The sequence below is a fragment of the Vicugna pacos genome, chromosome 5 (assembly GCF_048564905.1).
Source record: "Vicugna pacos chromosome 5, VicPac4, whole genome shotgun sequence".
In the NCBI taxonomy this organism is placed as follows: Eukaryota; Metazoa; Chordata; class Mammalia; order Artiodactyla; family Camelidae; genus Vicugna; species Vicugna pacos.
In genome coordinates, this window is record NC_132991.1 from 59545766 (window position 1) to 59564630 (window position 18865).

At 37.5% G+C, this 18865-nt stretch overlaps 1 protein-coding gene and 1 long non-coding RNA gene across 6 annotated transcripts in view; both read left to right on the forward strand.

Moving 5' to 3' along the window:
* The window catches only part of BARD1 (BRCA1 associated RING domain 1), a 69765-nt gene extending 64085 nt beyond the window's left edge, over positions 1 to 5680 (forward strand). For all 3 annotated transcript variants that reach the window (XM_031678261.2, XM_031678262.2, XM_072961326.1), the window contains 2 exons: positions 2061 to 2158; positions 3315 to 5680. In XM_031678261.2, the coding sequence (XP_031534121.2) occupies positions 2061 to 2158; positions 3315 to 3647 (431 nt within the window). In that variant the 3' untranslated portion in view covers positions 3648 to 5680. The remainder of the gene's footprint in view (positions 1 to 2060; positions 2159 to 3314) is intronic.
* A 2677-nt stretch (positions 5681 to 8357) lies between these two features.
* Positions 8358 to 18865, forward strand: part of LOC140696433 (uncharacterized) — a 260788-nt gene continuing 250280 nt past the window's right edge. For all 3 annotated transcript variants that reach the window (XR_012072763.1, XR_012072764.1, XR_012072765.1), the window contains exon 1: positions 8358 to 8908. This is a non-coding gene — a long non-coding RNA (uncharacterized lncRNA). The remainder of the gene's footprint in view (positions 8909 to 18865) is intronic.

Below are 18865 nucleotides of genomic sequence, written 5' to 3' on the forward strand. Positions count from 1 at the left end.
CTACCACTTAACTTAAGGTTCCTCATGTAATCTGTATGTAATCTGAATGGCCCTGGTAAGCATTCGAGTTACAATCTTTGGACTAGATGTCATGCCCAACTTTAAAAAAATTCTCCATGTTGTGTTTGCTATGACAGCAATTCTAACATGTTCTAGACCTGCAAACTGTTCCTTAGTTTTTGGCAGGGCGGTGCTGTATTTTCCTTCTTTAGTTGATATTAGGTAGCAGAGAGAGTTGGCAAATTGTTACTTGGAATAAGAGAATATCAGAGGACTGCGTTCTTCATTCAGCTCAGGAAATTGTCATTAGAGCACTGGATTTTTCTTCCAGCCTTTGCAGAAGTTTACTGAACAAGTGTATAAAGCTGAAAGGTGTACGACTTGGGGGCATATTTACACTATAGGAGCATTGGCATCTTCCCCTGGAGGCACCATGCTGCCCTCTTGGTGCCTGCTGTCTCATTTCTCTCCATGTCATGCTTATCTCATTCTAGTATCTTTTAAGGCCACATTCTGTTGATTGACTAATGCCAGCACATTGCCAGGACCAATAAATACCATTTTAGTATGCTTTTTTTTTTTTTAATGGTTTAAATAACCAACTAACTCCATAAAATGGATAAGCAGCCAGCATAGGCACAGCTCATTTATTTATTTCTGTAATTAGACGTTAGCTGTTTACTTGTTACAGTAGATATCATAGGAGTATTCAGTGTTCAGTCCTTGGCTTGTATGCTGGTATATACATTCATCTAAAGATAGAGGTATAAATGGTCTGCAGATATCTTCAGGAAAGGAGATTTAGAAAGGAGCTACGTGCTGAAGTGGTAAAAAGTGAAAGTAATAATTTATATGTAAAATAATGAATGAGGTAAGTCAATGATTTGGCTAGACTGCTAATGTTTTTTGCATTGGTGTTTAACAGAGAACCAGTATATGATGTAATAATGCAAGCACACTGTCAGTGTTTTCCTGTATGATTTTGACATTTGGTCAGAAATTTTTATTTTGAGATGCATTTTGAATATACAGTAAATTAATATTTTAGTATTAACTTCATTAGAAAGATAATCTTACCTAGTGAGTTGTTATTAAAACATATTTTAAAAATATAATTTTTAATGAACATTAAAAAACAACTTTTATGAAACCATCATATTTCTGATTGGTTAGTGAGAACAGGATTCAGCATAGCAAACGTGGCTAAATGTGATCCTTGTATTAAAAATAGTAGGGGGAAGGGACACCAAAACACAGAAAATTAGGAATTACATGATAGGTTATTATAGATATGCCAAGGCTTAGTGTTAAATTGGAATATGCATTAATAGTCCCAAGTTAAGAAAAATTGTCTCTTGACAAAGCTCTGCTTTTGGAGAGATGGAGTATTCAGTCGTTAAAACATTCCAACTTTTATATATTAAGCAGCATCTTGGAACATCTTAATTGAAGCAGCTCTAAAGCATTGAAAATATTGAGACCAAGTCATCTCTAGACTGGTGACTTCAGTGTGGACCTGTCAAATCCCAAACATGGCCCAGATCTGCCTACTATTTATTTTAACAAGTGCTGTAGTGCCCTTTTTATGTGGCCAGCTTAGCGAAGTGCTCTGGACTCGAGTAGTTTGTTTAATGTCAGATCACTTTTAGTCTAACAGGAGGTTGGACATAGGATTACTAGAATGAGAGTGTGGATGACAAGCCCGCAGGGTCACATCATAGTGGGCTGAACTAAATGAGGGACTTTTTATTCACCTTAATTTTGATAATAGCTATTAAGAAAAATTTAGATTTTTATTCTTGTACGTGAAATAGTGTGTTGATTTAGAAGAGAAACTAAATTAGTGTTCAGTATTACTTCATTGCTCAATCCTTTCATTTCTTTATGTGGAAAACCAGTTTTATTACATTTTGTTTTGGCACAGGTAAGGTTTCTATTTCAGAATAATATTTAACCATGAAGAAAAATCACTTAGGTAAAGTGCTTAATTTCAGTGTGAAAGAAATAATGCTTGCTTGATATTTACTTTGCTTTTTTCATTGTTTTTGTTTTTTTGCCAGGGGTGAAAGTGTGTCTACAAAGAAAAGAGTGGGAACAGGAAGAAAAGTATGAAATTCCTGAAGGACCACAGAGAAGCAGGCTCAACAGAGAACAGCTGGTATTTTCCTTTTGATACTACTTTCAGTGTTCTTATTGTAACTTAATATCATTATTACCGTCAGGAAAAACTTCTGCTCTTTCAACAAGTACAGGTGACTGATTAAAATTTTAATTGTGTTTAGTTCAAGCACTTGATTCTGAGAGATAATCACGATGAGCAGTAAAATCCAGAAGGTAATAATTTCATACTCTTAATGGATTTTTGGCATCTTGAACATTCCCATAAACCTTTCAGAATCTGAGATAAGTCTCATATACAGGAAGGAGCTTGAAAGAGGACTTACAGCTGCTGCTTGGATTTAGTTAACCATGTCTTTATTGCCACATATTACAGTTTTAATGGATAATATTCCATTATCCTGTTGACAGATAAGTATATTAGAAATGTCAAAAATTTTTGTAGAAGGGAATTGTGGAACTTTTCCTGTAAAGCACACAGAAGTGTGTTTCATAGCTAATTGGATCCCTAGCCATGGCTTTATAGTGTACTGTGTTCCGAGGAATACATCTGTAGAACCCTGGAGGCCACACTCCCACATCGCTGCCCTGGAGACTTTAGGTTGGTAATATTTAGGATCCTGAATATGGATGGGCACAATTGGAAAGTTCCATGGAAAAGATGTTACTCTTACAGTTAAGTTGAACTTAATTAGTACCCTGAAGTGTATTTCAGATACCCTAGGAAGGAATTTTTGGAGCTTTAAGTCCCACCAAATATGAATTAACATTCTGATAAAAGAAGATTGATAAACAGGTTGTGTGTGTGTGTGTGTATGTGTGTACACATAGCACACCTAAAATGTGAGAAGAGTGAAAAGGATCAGAGTCTTGGGAAAAAAATTGTAAATAGGAAACCTTTATTTTCATAAGTATTTTTCTTGACCCAATTAGTTTACTTGAAATACAAGTTGTCCCAGAACCTCATTAAGTAGCTTTTTTTTAATATATTTTTATTGAAGTATAGTCAGTTTACAACGTTGTGTCAATTTCTGGTGTGGAACATAATGCTTCTGTCATATGTCAACATACGTATATTCATTTTCATATTAAGTAGTTTCTTAACTGCTCACGACTATTATTTTTATTTATCATTCATATGCAGTGTTTTAAAATATTCTGATCTGCTTTTAACGAGCTTTTTCTCATTATTTCAGTTACCAAAGTTGTTTGATGGATGCTACTTCTATTTTGGTGGAACCTTCAAACACCATCCAAAGGACAACCTTACTAAGCTGGTCGCTGCAGCTGGGGGCCAGATCCTCAGCAGAAAGCCCAAGCCGGACAGTGACGTGACCCAGAGCATCAGCACAGTCGCGTACCATGCCAGACCTGATTCTGACCAGCGCTTCTGCACACAGTATATCATCTATGAAGATTTGTCTAATCATCGCCCAGAGAGAGTTCGGCAGGGCAAAGTCTGGATGGCTTCTTCCAGCTGGTTTATAGATTGTGTGATGTCCTTTGAGTTGCTCCCTCTTGACAGTTGAATACTACACCAGATGAACATTTCAGATTGAACGTGCACAGTGTGAGAACCCAGTGATTGCACTGTTTTGATCACATTTTTACAAATAGGTAGACTCATTCATATACTGTTTTTCCTTGAATTTAGAAAAAGAAAATTGTACTCCGGAGTAGGAATTCCTTCTGTTTACCAGTTAGATGCCAAGATTTGCGTTAAAGTCTTTTCTTTTTTAAATTGGCGTATGTACTGATTCATCATGTCTTTCTATTCACATAATTAGCTATCAAAGATTAATGAGAGGGTATCAGAACTTTGGTTCAATATACGAGTGGTATCATTATGTCTCAGCCTTTTAATATTTGATGAAAAAAATCCACACCTGCCATCAGCAGAAATACTTGCCTTACTTTAGTAAGCAAATAATATTGTCAGATAATTTATTCTGACTTTATTATAATGAGAATAAGGTACCTGGTCTAAATGTGCCACCATAGGTGTTAAACTCTTTGCCTGTCTACGCTTGTGTTTATATAGCTACTTACAATTTACTTGGATATCTGTTCCTATATTTTTAGCCTCATTTTTAAAAAACTCTTATCTGTTAACCAGGAAATCATGATTTGAATCTTAACATTATTGTTCTTTGGTGGTAAAAATCAACATTGGGCTCATGGAACATGTTTTTATTGTATATACTTCCTTATTGTTAAGAATCAATTTATAACTGTGCGTGCTGTCTCTATACACACAAACACACACACACACAAGCATTTTCTTTAGCGTATTATAATTTCACTATTTCTTAGGAGCTCTCATCAGACTAGCAAATTGTCACTCCATTGCAAATAAATTAGAAAGCAGTCTTTCTGGTAGACCTGACTATGTCTTGCTAAAATAATTTTTTGAAGGTTTTAATTTCTTTCTTCATAAATTCCTTTTCATTTTTAGATTGCTGGGGAGGCAGAAGTTGGCAGTTACTTGATTTAGGACAGATTTTCTCCAGATGCTACAAAAGGCTACGACAATAAGTCTAATGGTAGGAGTGAGAAGGGCTTACTCGTGATACCAGGACCGTCAGGGCGGCAGAGTTTGGGCAGGGCATCTCCCAAGAATGGGAAGACCTGGGCAGGTTACTCTGGTCTGAGTGTTCTTATTTGTGAATTGACAAGGTAGATTAGATCATTTTAAAACATTTTCTAAGAAGCAGAATTCTTTAATAAGTCTTCCTAGAACTTGAGTATACTTAAAATATTAAATACATGGAAAGGGAGTCACTGTTGAGACTTGCCAATTTGGTCCTTTCTGACCCAAAGAGAGTAGTTTGATAACCATTAGACTGGAATACTGAGAGTCTGAAGCTGATGAACATTTTTAGATCCATTTGTTTGAAGTTTGAGACTCAGCTGATTATTTCAAAATAAAATTTACTTTAATCCTTTCTTTGACATATTATTTTTCCATATGAATAAATATATTATGTGAGCACAATACTGCTGGCCTTGACCTTCACGGGTGAATTAGCTCTGAAACACTCTCCAACCAACTGGTAATGTGTTTGTCCCACATTTCATTCTAATGGAGACTGATGAACAGCACAGCACCAAACAAATCTGAGGGGTTAGATAATGTCTGGATTAAGTAATTTAAGACTCTGTGGGATTTGAGTTGTCATTTTTGACTTATAGCTGACTTGTAGTCACTTTCTATTGCCTCATTGGTCATATTCCTAGACAGGTTTATGTTTGCTTTTCTGATCTGAATCCCTGTTTGTAAAAACACTTTTGGGATTTGCTACTCGCTTTCCTTCATTCATTTTCTTGGTTTGTCTCTGTCTCTGTTGTATTTTGTGTCTCACTAGTAAACAGTTTTATTTTTTGTTTCTTTAAATATTATTTTGACAGCAATTAATTAAGCAGTTAATTAAGAGCAGTTCAACTCTTAAAACGTCTTATATTTTCTATATAGATATACTTGTAATTATTTTAATTTTTCAATCATAGATTCAAGCTTCCTTTTTATTTACCATAAATCATTAAAGTTATTTGTGCTTCTGTATCTCTGTTTCTTCTGTAGAAGTGGCTTATTCTGCACTTGGCAGACTGAGACTGAAGGCCTTGGAGGAAATCTCAGCTGACAAAGCTTATCTTTTTAAGCAATATTTCTGAAGTATATTAGGTACTTTATTACTTAAATAATTTTGTTTTTTGAATACAGCGTAACCTTGGTAGTTTGGAATCAAGAGCGTCAGGTAGTAGTCTTAATAATTTAAAAAATGTTTTTTGAATTAAAATATAATTGACATATATCATATTAGTTTCATGTGTACATCATGCTGATTCAATATTTGTATACTGGCCACCTCGTTAACTCTGGTTACTGTTTATCACCATACAAAGTTATTACAGTATTATTGACTCTGTTCACTATGCTGTGCATTATATCCCCATGACTTAAATTTATTTTATAACTGGAAGTCTGTATCTCTTAATTCCCTTCACCAATTTGGCCTGTCCCCCACAACCTCCCAACCCCTCTCCCCTCTGACAACTGCCAGTTTGTTTTCTGTATCTGTGAGTCTGTTTCTGTTTTGTTTTTTAGATATCACATATAAATGAAATCGTACAGTAATTGTATTTCTCTGACTTATTTCACTTAGCATAATGCCCTCTAGGCCTCTCCATGTTGTCACAAATGGCAAGATTTCATTCTTTTTCATGTTGATACTGTATATATTCATTGTACATATATACCATATCTTCTTTATCTATTACCTTTTGATGGGCACTTAGGTTGTTTCTGTATCTTGGCTGTTGTAAATTATGCTGCAGTAAACTCTAGGGTAACATATCTTTTCAAGTTAGTGTTTTTGTTTTCTTCAGATAAATACCCAGAAGTGAGACTGCTAGAGCAAATGGTAGTTTTATTTTTACCTTGAGGAATCTCCATACTGTTTTCCATACTGACCAATTTACATTCCCCTCAGCAGTGCACGAGGGTTCCTTTTTCTCTACATCTTATTTTTGTCCTTTTTTTAAAAATTTGAGATATAGTCAGTTTACAGTGTGTCAGTTTCTGGTGTATAGCACAGTGCTTCAGTCATACATGAATACACACATATTCGTTTTCATATTCTTTTTCACCTTAAGCTACTACAAGATATTGAATATATTTCCCTGTGCTATATAGTATAAACTTGTTTATTTATTTTATATATAGCAGTCAGTATCTGTAAATCTAACTCCCAATTTATCCCTTCCCACCCTTCCCCCCACTGGCAACCACAAATCTGTATTGTATGTTTGTGAGTCTGTTTCTGTTTTATATATAGTTCATTTGTCTTTTTTTTTTTTTTTAAGATTCCACATATGAGTGATATCATATGGTATTTTTCTTTCTCTTTCTGGCTTACTTCCCTTAGAATGACATTCTCCGGGGCCATCCATGTTGCTGTAAATGGCATTATTTTATCATTTTTTATGGATGAGTAGTATTCCATTGTATAAATATACCACAGCTTCTTTATCCAGTCATCTGTTGATGGACATTTAGGTTTTTTCCATGTCTTGGTTATTGTAAATAGTGTTGCTATATGTCTTTTTGAATTAAGGTTCCCTCTGGATGTATGTCTAGGAGTGGGATTGCTGGATCATATGGTAAGTCTATTTTTAGTCTTTTGAGGAATCTCCATATTTTTTTCCACAATGGCTGCACCAAACTGCATTCCAAGCAACAGTGTAGGAGGGTTCGCTTTTCTCCGCAACCTCTCCAGCATTTCTCCCTTGTGGCCTTTTGAATGATGGCCATTCTGACTGGTATGAGGTGACACATCATTGTAGTTTTGATTTGCATTTCTCTGATAATAAGTGATATTGAGCATTTTTTCATGTGCCTGTAGGTCATTCATATGTCTTCACTGGAGAATTTCTTGTTTAGGTCTTCTGCCCATTTTTGGATTGGGTTGTTTGATTTTTCTTTTTAAGTCATGAGCTATTTATATATTCTGGAAATCAAGCCATTGTCAGTCTCATCTTTTGCAAGTGTTTTCTCCCATTCTGTAGGTTGTCATTTTGTTCTGCTTCTTGTTTGGGACCCTCTGTGCTTCCTATACTTGGATATCTGATTCCTTCATTAGGTTTGGGGAGTTTTCAGTCATGATTTCTTCAAATACCTTTTCAATCCCCTTTACTCTTTCTGGGATTCCTATTATGCATACGTTGGCATGCTTTATATTATCCCATAGGTCCTTTATATTATTTTCATTAGTTTTTATTTGTTTTCCTCTCAGCTGTTCTGATGGGGTGACTTTTGTTGTCCTGTCTTCTAAGTCACTTACTTGTTCCTCTTCATTATCTAGCCTACTTTTTAGAGCCTTTAGTGCAGTTCTTATCTCAGCAAATGAGTTTTCCATTTTTATTTAATTTCCATTTTAAATTTTCATTTTAATCACAGTCTCTTTTAGTTCCTTCAGTAGTTTGATCACTCCTTTTTTGAAATCATGATATAGTAGACTATCAAGGTATATTTCATTGATGATTCTTTCAAGGGATTTCTCTTGTTCTTTTAATTGGGAGTGTCCTCTGCTTCTTCATTTTACGTATAACTCTGGCACTATGGATTATAGAGTATCAGTTATCTACTGTGGTCCTGAAGGGGTTTATTTATTTATCTAAAACAGATGTGGAAATACAATTAAAAAGAAGAAAAAAACATTTGAAAACAGTACAATAGAAGAACAAAGTGAAGAGAAATAAAAATCAAGTTGAGACAAGTTTTTAAAAATTTCAAAGAAAACAAGCTTTGAAAACTATAATCAATAACGGAACAAAACAAAGAAAAATCAAATTGAGACCAAAAAATTAATTTAAAAAATTTTAAAGAAAATTTTAAAAGGAATTTAAAAATTAAAAAATTAAAATTAAAGAAAAATGAAAAAAACAAAAGGTGTATGTGTTCCCGTGGAGACCGCCTTAATAATTTTGTCGAGAGGTCTTTCTTGAGTATGGGTGGTTGCCAAGTCATCCTTCCGAGCTTTTTTTCTATTATCTCTTTGGTTCAGGGTGTGTCCAGGGTTGTGGTGGCCAGAGCCTGCCCCTGGCTATTGAGCGGGGCCTCCTTTTTGTTCTGTGGCTGTTGCTGCTCCGGCCCTCGCCCTGCTGCGCAGACTCCGCTCGCTCGTTCTAGAGGCCTTCCGGTCGCACTCCTGGTCTTTGCTGCCCCCAGGGCTAGCAGGCGGGCAGGTCGCGCCCCCTCCCGACACCACAGCCCGGAGCCCGCTGGTGCACGGTAGGTGGGCAGGTCGCTCCCCCATTCGGTGCCGCTCCCCGTGCTGTAGGGCCCGTGCTCCGTTGGCAGACTCGCAGGAAACGGCGGCACCAGCCCTTGCCCCCGCTGTGTGCCAGAACTGCCCCTTGTTCATTTGTCTTAGAGGTGCGTGTTCGCAGAGGCACTGGGGCAGAACAGTCCCCTTGCCCGGGGCTGTAAACAAGTCTCAGTCCTGCCTGTGAGGTTGTGGAGCCCCCACCTCTGCCTGGGAGCTGCGTCCTGGAGAACATGGCGGCCGTGGCTGCGCCGCGCCTCTCTTCTCCCCGGAACGCGCCAGTAATGGCGCTGTGGGTCTGGGGAGACAAAGGCCATGCACCCCTACTCCCTAGGGCACACCAGCTGTGTTGCTTTGCTTTTTTTTTTGCAGTTTATGTGGGACCGAGGTTGATCTGCTCTGTATCCCCTCCCAGCCACGGCACGCAGCACCCTGCAGTCCCCCAGGGCTGCCTCAGTGCCGCTGCCCCAGCCCTCCGCTCGGCTCGGGCAGCCTGTCCCAGCCCCCAGCTGCCAGCTAGCGTCTTGGGCTGGGTGTTGCAGGGACCCTTTGTGCCCGTTTAACTTAGTTCTGTCTGTCAAGGGTGTTCTGTACAGATCCGAGCCTTAGAGGATCCCCCTCTTTCCCGCTGGCCTCTCCGTTGGAGACAGGGAGACCCAGCAAACGAATGCTATTCTGTCTTTGCTGGTCACTCCCCACGGGACTGGTCGTGCACTGCTTTGCTTTTACTTCTTTCTTTTTTCCTTTTCTCCTACCAGATTTGTGGCGTATTTTGCCTTTTGAAGAAGGCGGTGTTCTGTCAAAGTTCAGCAAGTGTTTTGATTGGATGGGTGGGTTCGTGGATGTCACTCTTGGTGTATTTGTCGGAGAGGGTGAGCAATGAGTGTCCTGCTCCGCCATCTTGGCCCTCCTCCTTTGACTTTTTAGTAAGTGCCATTCTGACAAGTGCAAGGTGATATCTCACTGTGGTTTTGATTTGCATTTTCCTGATAATTAGTGATGTTGAGCATCTTTTCATGTGCCTGTTGGCCGTCTGTATGCCTTTGGAATATGTCTCTTCAGATCCTCTGTCCACTTTTAAATAGTGTGTGTGGTTTCTTTCTTTCTTTCTTTCTCTCTTTCTCTTCTTTCTTTCTTGATACTAAGTTGCAAAAGTCCTTTATGTAGTTTGGATATTAACTCCTTATTGAATATATGATTTTTGAATACGTTCTCTCATTCAATAGGTTGCCTTTTCATTTTGTTTTTTTTTTTTTTGTTTCCTATACAAAAGCCTTTAAGTTTGATGTAGTCCTATTTGTTTATTTTTGCTTTTGTGTCCCTTAACCTGAAGAGTTAAGGTTCAAAAAAATATGGATAAGATTGATTTCAGAGAGCTTACTGCTCAAGTTTTCTTCTAGGAGTTTTATGGTTTCTGATCTTACAAGTCTTTAATCCATTTTGAATTTATTTTTGTATATAGTAGAAGAGAGTGGCCCAGTGTCATTTTTTTGTATGTAGGTGTCTAGTTTCCCCAATATCATTTGTTGAAGAAACTCTCTTTTCTCCATTGTATATACGTGCCTCTTTTGTCATAAATTAATTGACCATATATACACGGGTATTTCTGGACTCTATTCTGTTCCATTTACCTGTGTCTCTTTTCTTGCCAGTACTATACTGTTTTGATCACTCTAACTTTGTAGTATACTTTGAAATGAGAGTTTGTGATGCCTCCAGCTTTGCTATTCCTTCTCAAGATTGTTTTGGCTACTTGAGTCTTTTGTAATTCCATACAAACTTTTGGATTCTTTGTTCTAGTTCTGTGAAAAATGCCATGATTTCTTCAAATAAATTTTCTGCTTCATTCTCTTTTCCTTCTGGAACCCTATAATGTGAATGTTAGTACACTTGATGTTAATCCAGAGATCCCTTAAGCTAGTCTCTTTTTTTTTTTCTTTTTGCTGTTCTTATTCTTTTTCTGATCTGTCTTCCAGATCGCTGACCTGTTCTTTTGTATCATCTAATCTGTTGAATGCTTCTAGTGTATTTTTAATTTCACTTATGGTATTCTTCAAGTCTGATTGGTAGAAATCTCAGTTTTCCTATAGCACGTTGGGGTATTTGTATATCAGCCCCATTGGTTTCCCAAGCCAGACGTTTTGGGGCTGGTCTCTCTGGTGTAGATCTTAGGGGCTGGGTGCCTGATGTGGGGCTCCACCCCCTGCTCCTCCAGCACAAGCTCCTGCCTGGTGAGATCCCTCCCTATTGTATGCCACCACGTGTGGAGTAGGATTTTTGGAGAGAGTGTTTCTCTGCTGCTCCTACCCATCTCAATGTCCTTTTCATCTTTTGTTGTGGAGCAGGTGTTCAGTTAGTTCTCAGATTTTACTCAGAGGGAATTGATACAAATGTAGTTGTACATTTGTGTTTATAGGAGGAGGTAAGGTCAGTCTCTTTCTATGCTGCCATCTTAAACCACCTCCATCAGGGACTTTTCATGGTTCTGTTAAAGTCAGAGGGTTGGTAGCTCTTCTACAGCAATACACATGGCTGTTTTCCTAGTTCTATTCCTCCCTGTATTTTACAGTTTCCCCCCTTTTTCCCTGGACAGCTGCTACTCTGTAGCTACTTACCTATTTCTATTAACACTTTACCCTATCTAATCTGTTAACTTTTTTTTTTTGACTTGCTGAGGCATGGAAACTAGATAGGAAGTATATTAGAATTATGAATGAAATAAGGATAAACAAATGATGTGTGAGAGTTTTAGTGATTCATCTGGGAGGTAGCTACTTAAATTTTCATAGATAAGACTTACCATTTATTTCATCTGTCTTGATTTCTTTTGAGCCTTCTTTGTGAATTCAGCAATTGACCGCTGCATAGGTGAAGATTGCATTTTGGAAGGTTTAATGTTTCCCATGGAAATAAGAAGATGCAGAGAGGAGGACCACATTACACGTTAGCTCTTACTGCCGCCATAGGTTGGGATAGGAAAAAAGAGTGCTCTATGGTGTTCTAAAGGTTTGTGGACCTCATATAGTCACAAATGTCTGTTCTGTTCTCTCAACATGGCAGGAAATATTGCTGTTTTTATTTAATAACTGTAAGTCACTATTTTGTTTGAGGATGGACTGAATTACAAGTTGTGAACTTAATGTATATCTTTATAAGTCAACCCTTTTCAAAGATACGCACATCAAATCACCTAATAAATGAAAACTAAACAGTTCTAATTTTTTTCCTAGTCAACTGATACATGTTATGTTTGGCTCCTTAGCTGCATACTCTCTTATGAATCGGGATTGTTGATGATCTGTGTAGCTTTCTAAGGCACAGAGTGCACCTTTTGATACCGGGAAGTTTCTATCAGAATAGCAATGTGGGAGAAGCGGGAAAAGCCCTCAACTGTTCCGACTCGGACCTGATGTGAAGGGTTTGTGACTAATACCCCGGCTCGGATAAGGACTCCTTTGGCTCCAGTTTGCCTGTGCTGCCACTCTGAGAAGGTCAGTAAACCTAATGTCAGGCTTGGAAATTGGATTAAAGGCCCCGGGTGGGCATAACTCCTTCACGGGCCTTGAAGTCACTTGGACCCGAGTTTGTTTATATCTCTTTACTAGTTCAGTTAACCTGGGTCCACAGTTATAAAGTCGGGAAAATACTGTCCATCTTACATGGACCTAAAGATGGATAAAAGCACTGAGCACCGGCAGGCAATCGCAGGATCCCCCTCTAAAACCTGTGTGAGAAGACGGATCAGACAGAGACATCTCGAATAGTAGCTTGTTGAAAGGTGGCCTTTGGTAGCACAGCCACCTCCTTCCTGAGAAGACCTGGCTATTGTCCCCAACCCCAGCTCAACTGCTGGCCTTCCTGTGGTCACTTTACTGTTGTTGGTCTTAACAACATCCAGGATGTGGCCTGTCTGGCTAACTTCTTCCCTCTGATGCCTCAGCTATGAGTGAAGTTTCCCCAGCTATGTAGCCTGCATTGCCCATTCAGCTAAGATTTTGTTTAGCTTTCATCCTCTGAATGCATTTACTTTGGGTACCAAGACTGCTTATGGCTCCATACTTACTATATGCACATTAGAAAGCAAACTTCTGTGAGTGTTGTGTCACAATCCCTTTTGGGCACCTCAGCTCTTCTGCTATATGATTTTGAGATAACCTTGTTTTACACATCTCTTTTTAAAAAAAAAAAGGAAGTTAATTTTTTTCTACCTTTAGTTCATAATTTGTGAAACTTATATTTTCATTATTAACACTTCAAACTTTTCAAAATCACTCCTTATTACCTGCTGGCTAAAATAATATTGCCAAAATATTCTTCCATCAATGAAATATGTAGGTCTTTTTTTGAATTTTATCAGTGTGGCTACCTTTGAGTTTTTAAATAACTCTTCTTACAGAAGTATGACATAATTACTGTAGAATATTTGCAAAGTGCAAAAACACAAGGAAGAAAATCATCTCCAAATTCAGGGACCATAAACTGACAGATTATTTTTCAGCCTTCATAATGAAAAAAATAGATTGCATGTTATTGAAAGGGTATGTGTGCTTCAACTTTCCACAGCCCCCACCACTCCTTATTGTCTTACCCTCCTTCCACTTTATTCACTTACTTGGGCCTTGGAAATACTGAGTTAATCCACAACTCAGAATAACACTCTTGTCTTTTTTTCTATTCAAGCACACACACATATAGCTTTTATGATTGAGGATTTAAACCCTGAAAATACTTTCCATATTTTTCCATGTAATTAAATATTCTTATATATAATTTCCTATGCTTGTATAGTAGCCTATCAACAACATGTATTATAATTTATCAAATTCTTGCTATTGAATATTTGGGTTATTTCCATTACAGATAAAGCTCTATAAACTTCTTTATAATACATTCTGGTGCTAGGGGGAAGGGAGAGATTTTCTTTAAAATGTCAAGCTAAGTCACCATCTATCATTACCATCTCTATAAAATGCAGCTCACACCCTACATATTTAAATTAAGATCTATAGTTATGCTTGAAATATAAAAATTAGAAAATGAGCCTTAGTTGATTGCCATGATTTTCATGAGTTGATGAGGCTTTACATGTAAGGTTCAGAACACTCCAGCTCTTAGAGGCTAGAGACTAATTAGAAAAAGAAGGTGGGGAAAAAAGGAATTTTAGGCCTCTTGGTAGAGACCCGAGAGATCATCATGGCAGTGAGGAGCTCTTGTGTTAGGATGAGGACACAGGCCCAGAGAACGTCCAATCACATCGCTCATTAAAGGCAGGGCCCAGGTTAAAAGCACGTGTTCTTTTGTTTCTGCTGCATCACCTTCCAGGGTGCATTGCTTCTTTTAAGAAAACCAAAGCACTTGCTATCACAGAGACTGCAATCAGACTTTGACTTGAATTTATTACGTTGGTCTAGAACATCTAGAAAAGAAGATGGCATCTCTCCCTCATGTACTGCAGCCCCCACCTCTAACCCATTGCTAATCACTGCATCTGTTGTATTTTTTTTTAATTTTTATTGAAGTGTAGTTGATTCACAGCGTTAGTTTCAGGTGTTCAGTTATATGTGCATTTTTTTTCAGATTCTTTTCCATTATAAGTTATTAGAAAATGAATATAGTTCCCCACGTTACACAGTAGGTCCTTGTTTGTCTATTTTATAAACAGTCATGTGTTTCCGTCAAGACCAAAAAGGGTCTTAAAATCTTTCTCAACTTTTATTTTAGGCAGCTACAACCAACTGGTCAAGTTGGTTTATCAGCTAAGGCGTACTTACCATCACTCACCCATGCTTAAAAAACTTAAGTAATCTTAATACGTCTGTTGCTTTCCCCACAGTGTACGGGAAGTAGAGGACCTATTCTGGTCAATAATTATGGCTCTGCTTGGGGTAGAAGTGATTCACAACTGGGAGGCCATGATCTCCTAACTGGGGGTTGAAGTGGGTGGGGAAGCTCAAAGACAAGGAAAGAGTGGGAAAGAGGAATAGAGTTTGAAAAATCTCCCTAGGTGACTTATGCCTGTACTTCCCACAGTTGCAAGTTACTGCTTCGGCACCAGTTTTTGTTGTAAATTTATGATGTGGTCACACCACTTAGAGACTGTACTTCTGGTTCAGGCACCTATTGCAATACAAAATGTGCATGTACGCATTTGACCTAATGTAACCATGTGTTATGTATGTAATATATGTGATTCCTCAAGACTCGCATTTCTAAAGCTAGGGTATGTGGAATTTGCCATAGAATATGGCTGATGCATGTGCCTTAAAATCACCACTGCTTTCACCATAATAATTATTTCCTTTTTCTGTGAGTTCTGAAGTTCTGACACCTGGTGGTAAGTTCATATTACTTTTCTGGGCTGTGGAAGTAATAATTAACAAGGATGATGTTTAATTTATTTTTAAAGGGAATTAAGACACCTTGAAAAGTTAATAAAGTCTGAAGGCATTTTTATTGAGCTTTCTTTTGCTGATCTGTGACAGAGGCACAAAGGGCAGGAAATTGACTTTTTCAGGAAGTATCCTCTTACTTGAAATGCTATGCAAAGTTTCACTCGCAATGATACCTATGTGTTTTAGCCTTTTTCTTTTTGAAAAATATAGATCTGGTTTCCATTTTCAAAGGAGGTTGAACAAGAATCTGATACTGATTCACTCACTGATTTGTACATTATTTCATCAAATATTTACTAAGAAACTATTGAATATCAGACTTTGTTGCTCACTTGGAGCCACTAAGGTGAGTAAAAACAGCCCTCGAGGGGCTTAAACTCCAGTAGGAGAGTCAAACAAGTAAACAGATGGTTGCACAGGTACTGTTTCCAGCAAGGCAGGCCTGTTACCAGTGCAGGAAGAACACCTTGGTGAAGACCTGTACCCTCGTGGGCATTTCTATGTCAGGACATCAAGAAGGCTACCTAGCCACATAGCCACACATGACTTACTTGGCAGAAGAGCCAACCAGAGTTTGCTCTGGACATGAAGGTTATTTATTTTTGTTTGTTTTGTGTGTATATGTATTCATTGAAGTATAGTCAGTTTACAGCGTTGTGTCAATTTCTGGTGCACAGTATAATGTTTCAATCATATGTACACATACATATATCCATTTTGATATTTTTCATTATAGGTTACTATAAGATATTGAATCTAGTTCCCAGTGCTATACAGAAGAAACTTGTTGTATGTCTATTTTATATATACTAGTTAGTATCTGCAAATCTTGAAGCCTCAATTTATCCCTTCCTGCCCCCTTTCCCTCCTTGCAGCCAAAAGTTTGTTTTCTATGTCTTAGTTTTTGAAAAGTTTTCTAGAACTCATTCTTCTGATCAGATGAATTAATATTCACCATGGTATTCACTTTGATTCCCCTTGAGTGATACTTCTAGTCTTTTGCAGAAGAGAATGACATTTTATCAATATTTTATTAGAAGCTTTTTTTCTTTAATTAGAAAGTCAAGTCAGAAATAGGAAACGCAGCTTTCTGAAGTCATGAATAGGAAATGAGGGTTTTTTTTTTTGCTATCAGTGTTTAATTTGCTAAGTTAGCAAATTTAATATCAAGATAATTTAAACAGTAGTTAAAGCTATCCAGATTTATTTCATCTACCTTTTTTAAAAAAAAGCATGTTTTTAATATTCATGCCAGTTTTCTGTGAATTCTGATGTAGTCGTTAAGAAGAGTTTTTTTTTTTAATGTAAGAAAGATTTTTTAAAATGGATTGTTGGTGTTTAAAATATTTCCATTTTGTAGCAAAGTAATTTGTGTAAGTAGTTTAAAAAGTCAAATAGTACTAAAAGATTTAGACGAAAAAGGATCGATCGTACTTCTCTCTCAGTCCCTTCTCAAAAACCATCACTTGGCACTCTGAGCAGTTTACTCTGGTATCAGCCTTGTGTATTAGTGAGTAATGAATCTTTTGATTCATCCATCCTGGACATCTACTGGTTTCCTCTCATAGTAGTTGATCATCTCCGCACTCCAAGCTTCTGTCTCCTTCCTTCTCCAAATCCTCCTAATAGGTAACTTAAATCTCTTTCTGGATTTTCACTGTGATGGCTGTGAATAGGTCCCTGCTCCTCCAAATTATTTGCAGTGATTTTGTTTCCTTTTTGTGAACCTTTTTGGTTTTCTTGAATTTTTCTTAGTTTTCAGAATTTATGTCTAAATGTTCAAACCTGTGTCTACATCTTCCACTACTTTCTGACATCTTTGAAAAATGTCTCACAATATAATTTTTCTCCAAGATGAACCTATTTGGTATCCAACTAGTTTCAGCGTCTTCTGGACACTTCCCTCTTGAAGCCCTCCATCTTCCCCCTCTCCAGTGTGGACTGCTTGCCAGTACAATCTGCTGCATAGCTTTCATCCTGCAACTTCCCGTCTCTCCCAGATCCTGGGAAACCTCTTTGCTTCCCTTCTCTATTGGAGTTCGTGTTTTCTGCTCTACACTGATACCTGTGTGTATGTGGCATTAATTTCATTTTTTTTAAATCACAGTATAGTTGATTTACAATATTTCAGGTGTAGAGCTAAGTGATTCAGTTGTACATAGATATATCTATTCTTTTTCATATTCTTTTCCATTATAGGTTATTACAAGATATTGAATATAGTTCCCTGTGCTATGCAGTGGGGCCTTGCTATTTATCTGTTTTATATATAGTAATGTGTATCTGTTAACCCCAAATTTCTAATTTATCTCTCCCCACCCCTTTACCCTTTGGTAACCGTAAGTTTGTTTTCTATGACTGTGGGCCTGTTTCTGCTTTGTAAGTTCATTAGTATCTTTTTTTTTTTTTCAGATTTCACATATAAGTGATATCATATGATAATTGTCTTTCTGTGTCTGACTTATTTCACTTAGTAAGAAAAACTCTAGGCCCAGCCATGTTGCTACAAATGGCATGGTTTCATTCTTTTTTATGGCTGAGTAATAACACACACACACACACACACACACACACACATCTATCCAGTCATCTGTCGATGAACATTTAGGTTGCTTCCCTGTCTTGGCTATGGTAAATAGTGCTGCTGTTAACACTGGGGTGCATGTATCATTTTGAGTTAGAGTTTCTGTTGAATATATGCCCAGGAGTGAGATTGCTGGATCATATGATAACTCTTATTTTAGTTTTTTAAGGAACCTCCATACTGCCCTCCATGGTGGCTGCACCAAATTACATTCCCACGAACAGTGTAGGAAGGTTCCCCTTTCTCCACTCCATCTCCAGCATTTGTTATTTGTAGACTTTTGGCTGATGGCCATTCTGACCGGTGTGTACAATAGTATTTTGATGGAAGGTATCCTCCAGTAGTTTCATGAGAAAGAATACAATCTCATAAATATTTTGTCTGAAAAGTGTTTTTATTCTGCTTTCACCCCTGACATTTTACTTAGTAGATAAATTTTAGGTGACAATTGTTTTCCCTTTTAAGGGATGAATCAGCTTCTTACTTCTTGCCTGTGTTCCCTTTGTAGGCGCTGGGGTTTAAACTTGCTCCCATATACAAAGTCATTTTCATACACTGTATATTGTTTTGAGAGTTACATGGATTATTCAGTGTGTTTTTGAGGCAGAAAAAGTGGCAGGCAATGGAGCAGTGTCTTTAACGTCTGTACTCACTCTTCTGAAAGCCAGAAATGTTTACATTTTCTATGTAGTTAATAAAATGGTGTTTTGAACTACCTCTGCCATTTGGAAATCACTGAGCATACTCTTGTTTAAAATGGTGTAATCTGGCCCTTTTAGAGTAATGTTTAACAAAATAAGGCAGGTTAGTCATATGGGGCTTGGAGCAACTTGCTAACTTACCTTAGTTAATTAGTTTCTTCTCTGAATGAGATTTGGGCCCTTGAATGATGATTTTATACCATTCTTTGCCCAGAAAAACACTGATTCCACATGTAACATTCTGTA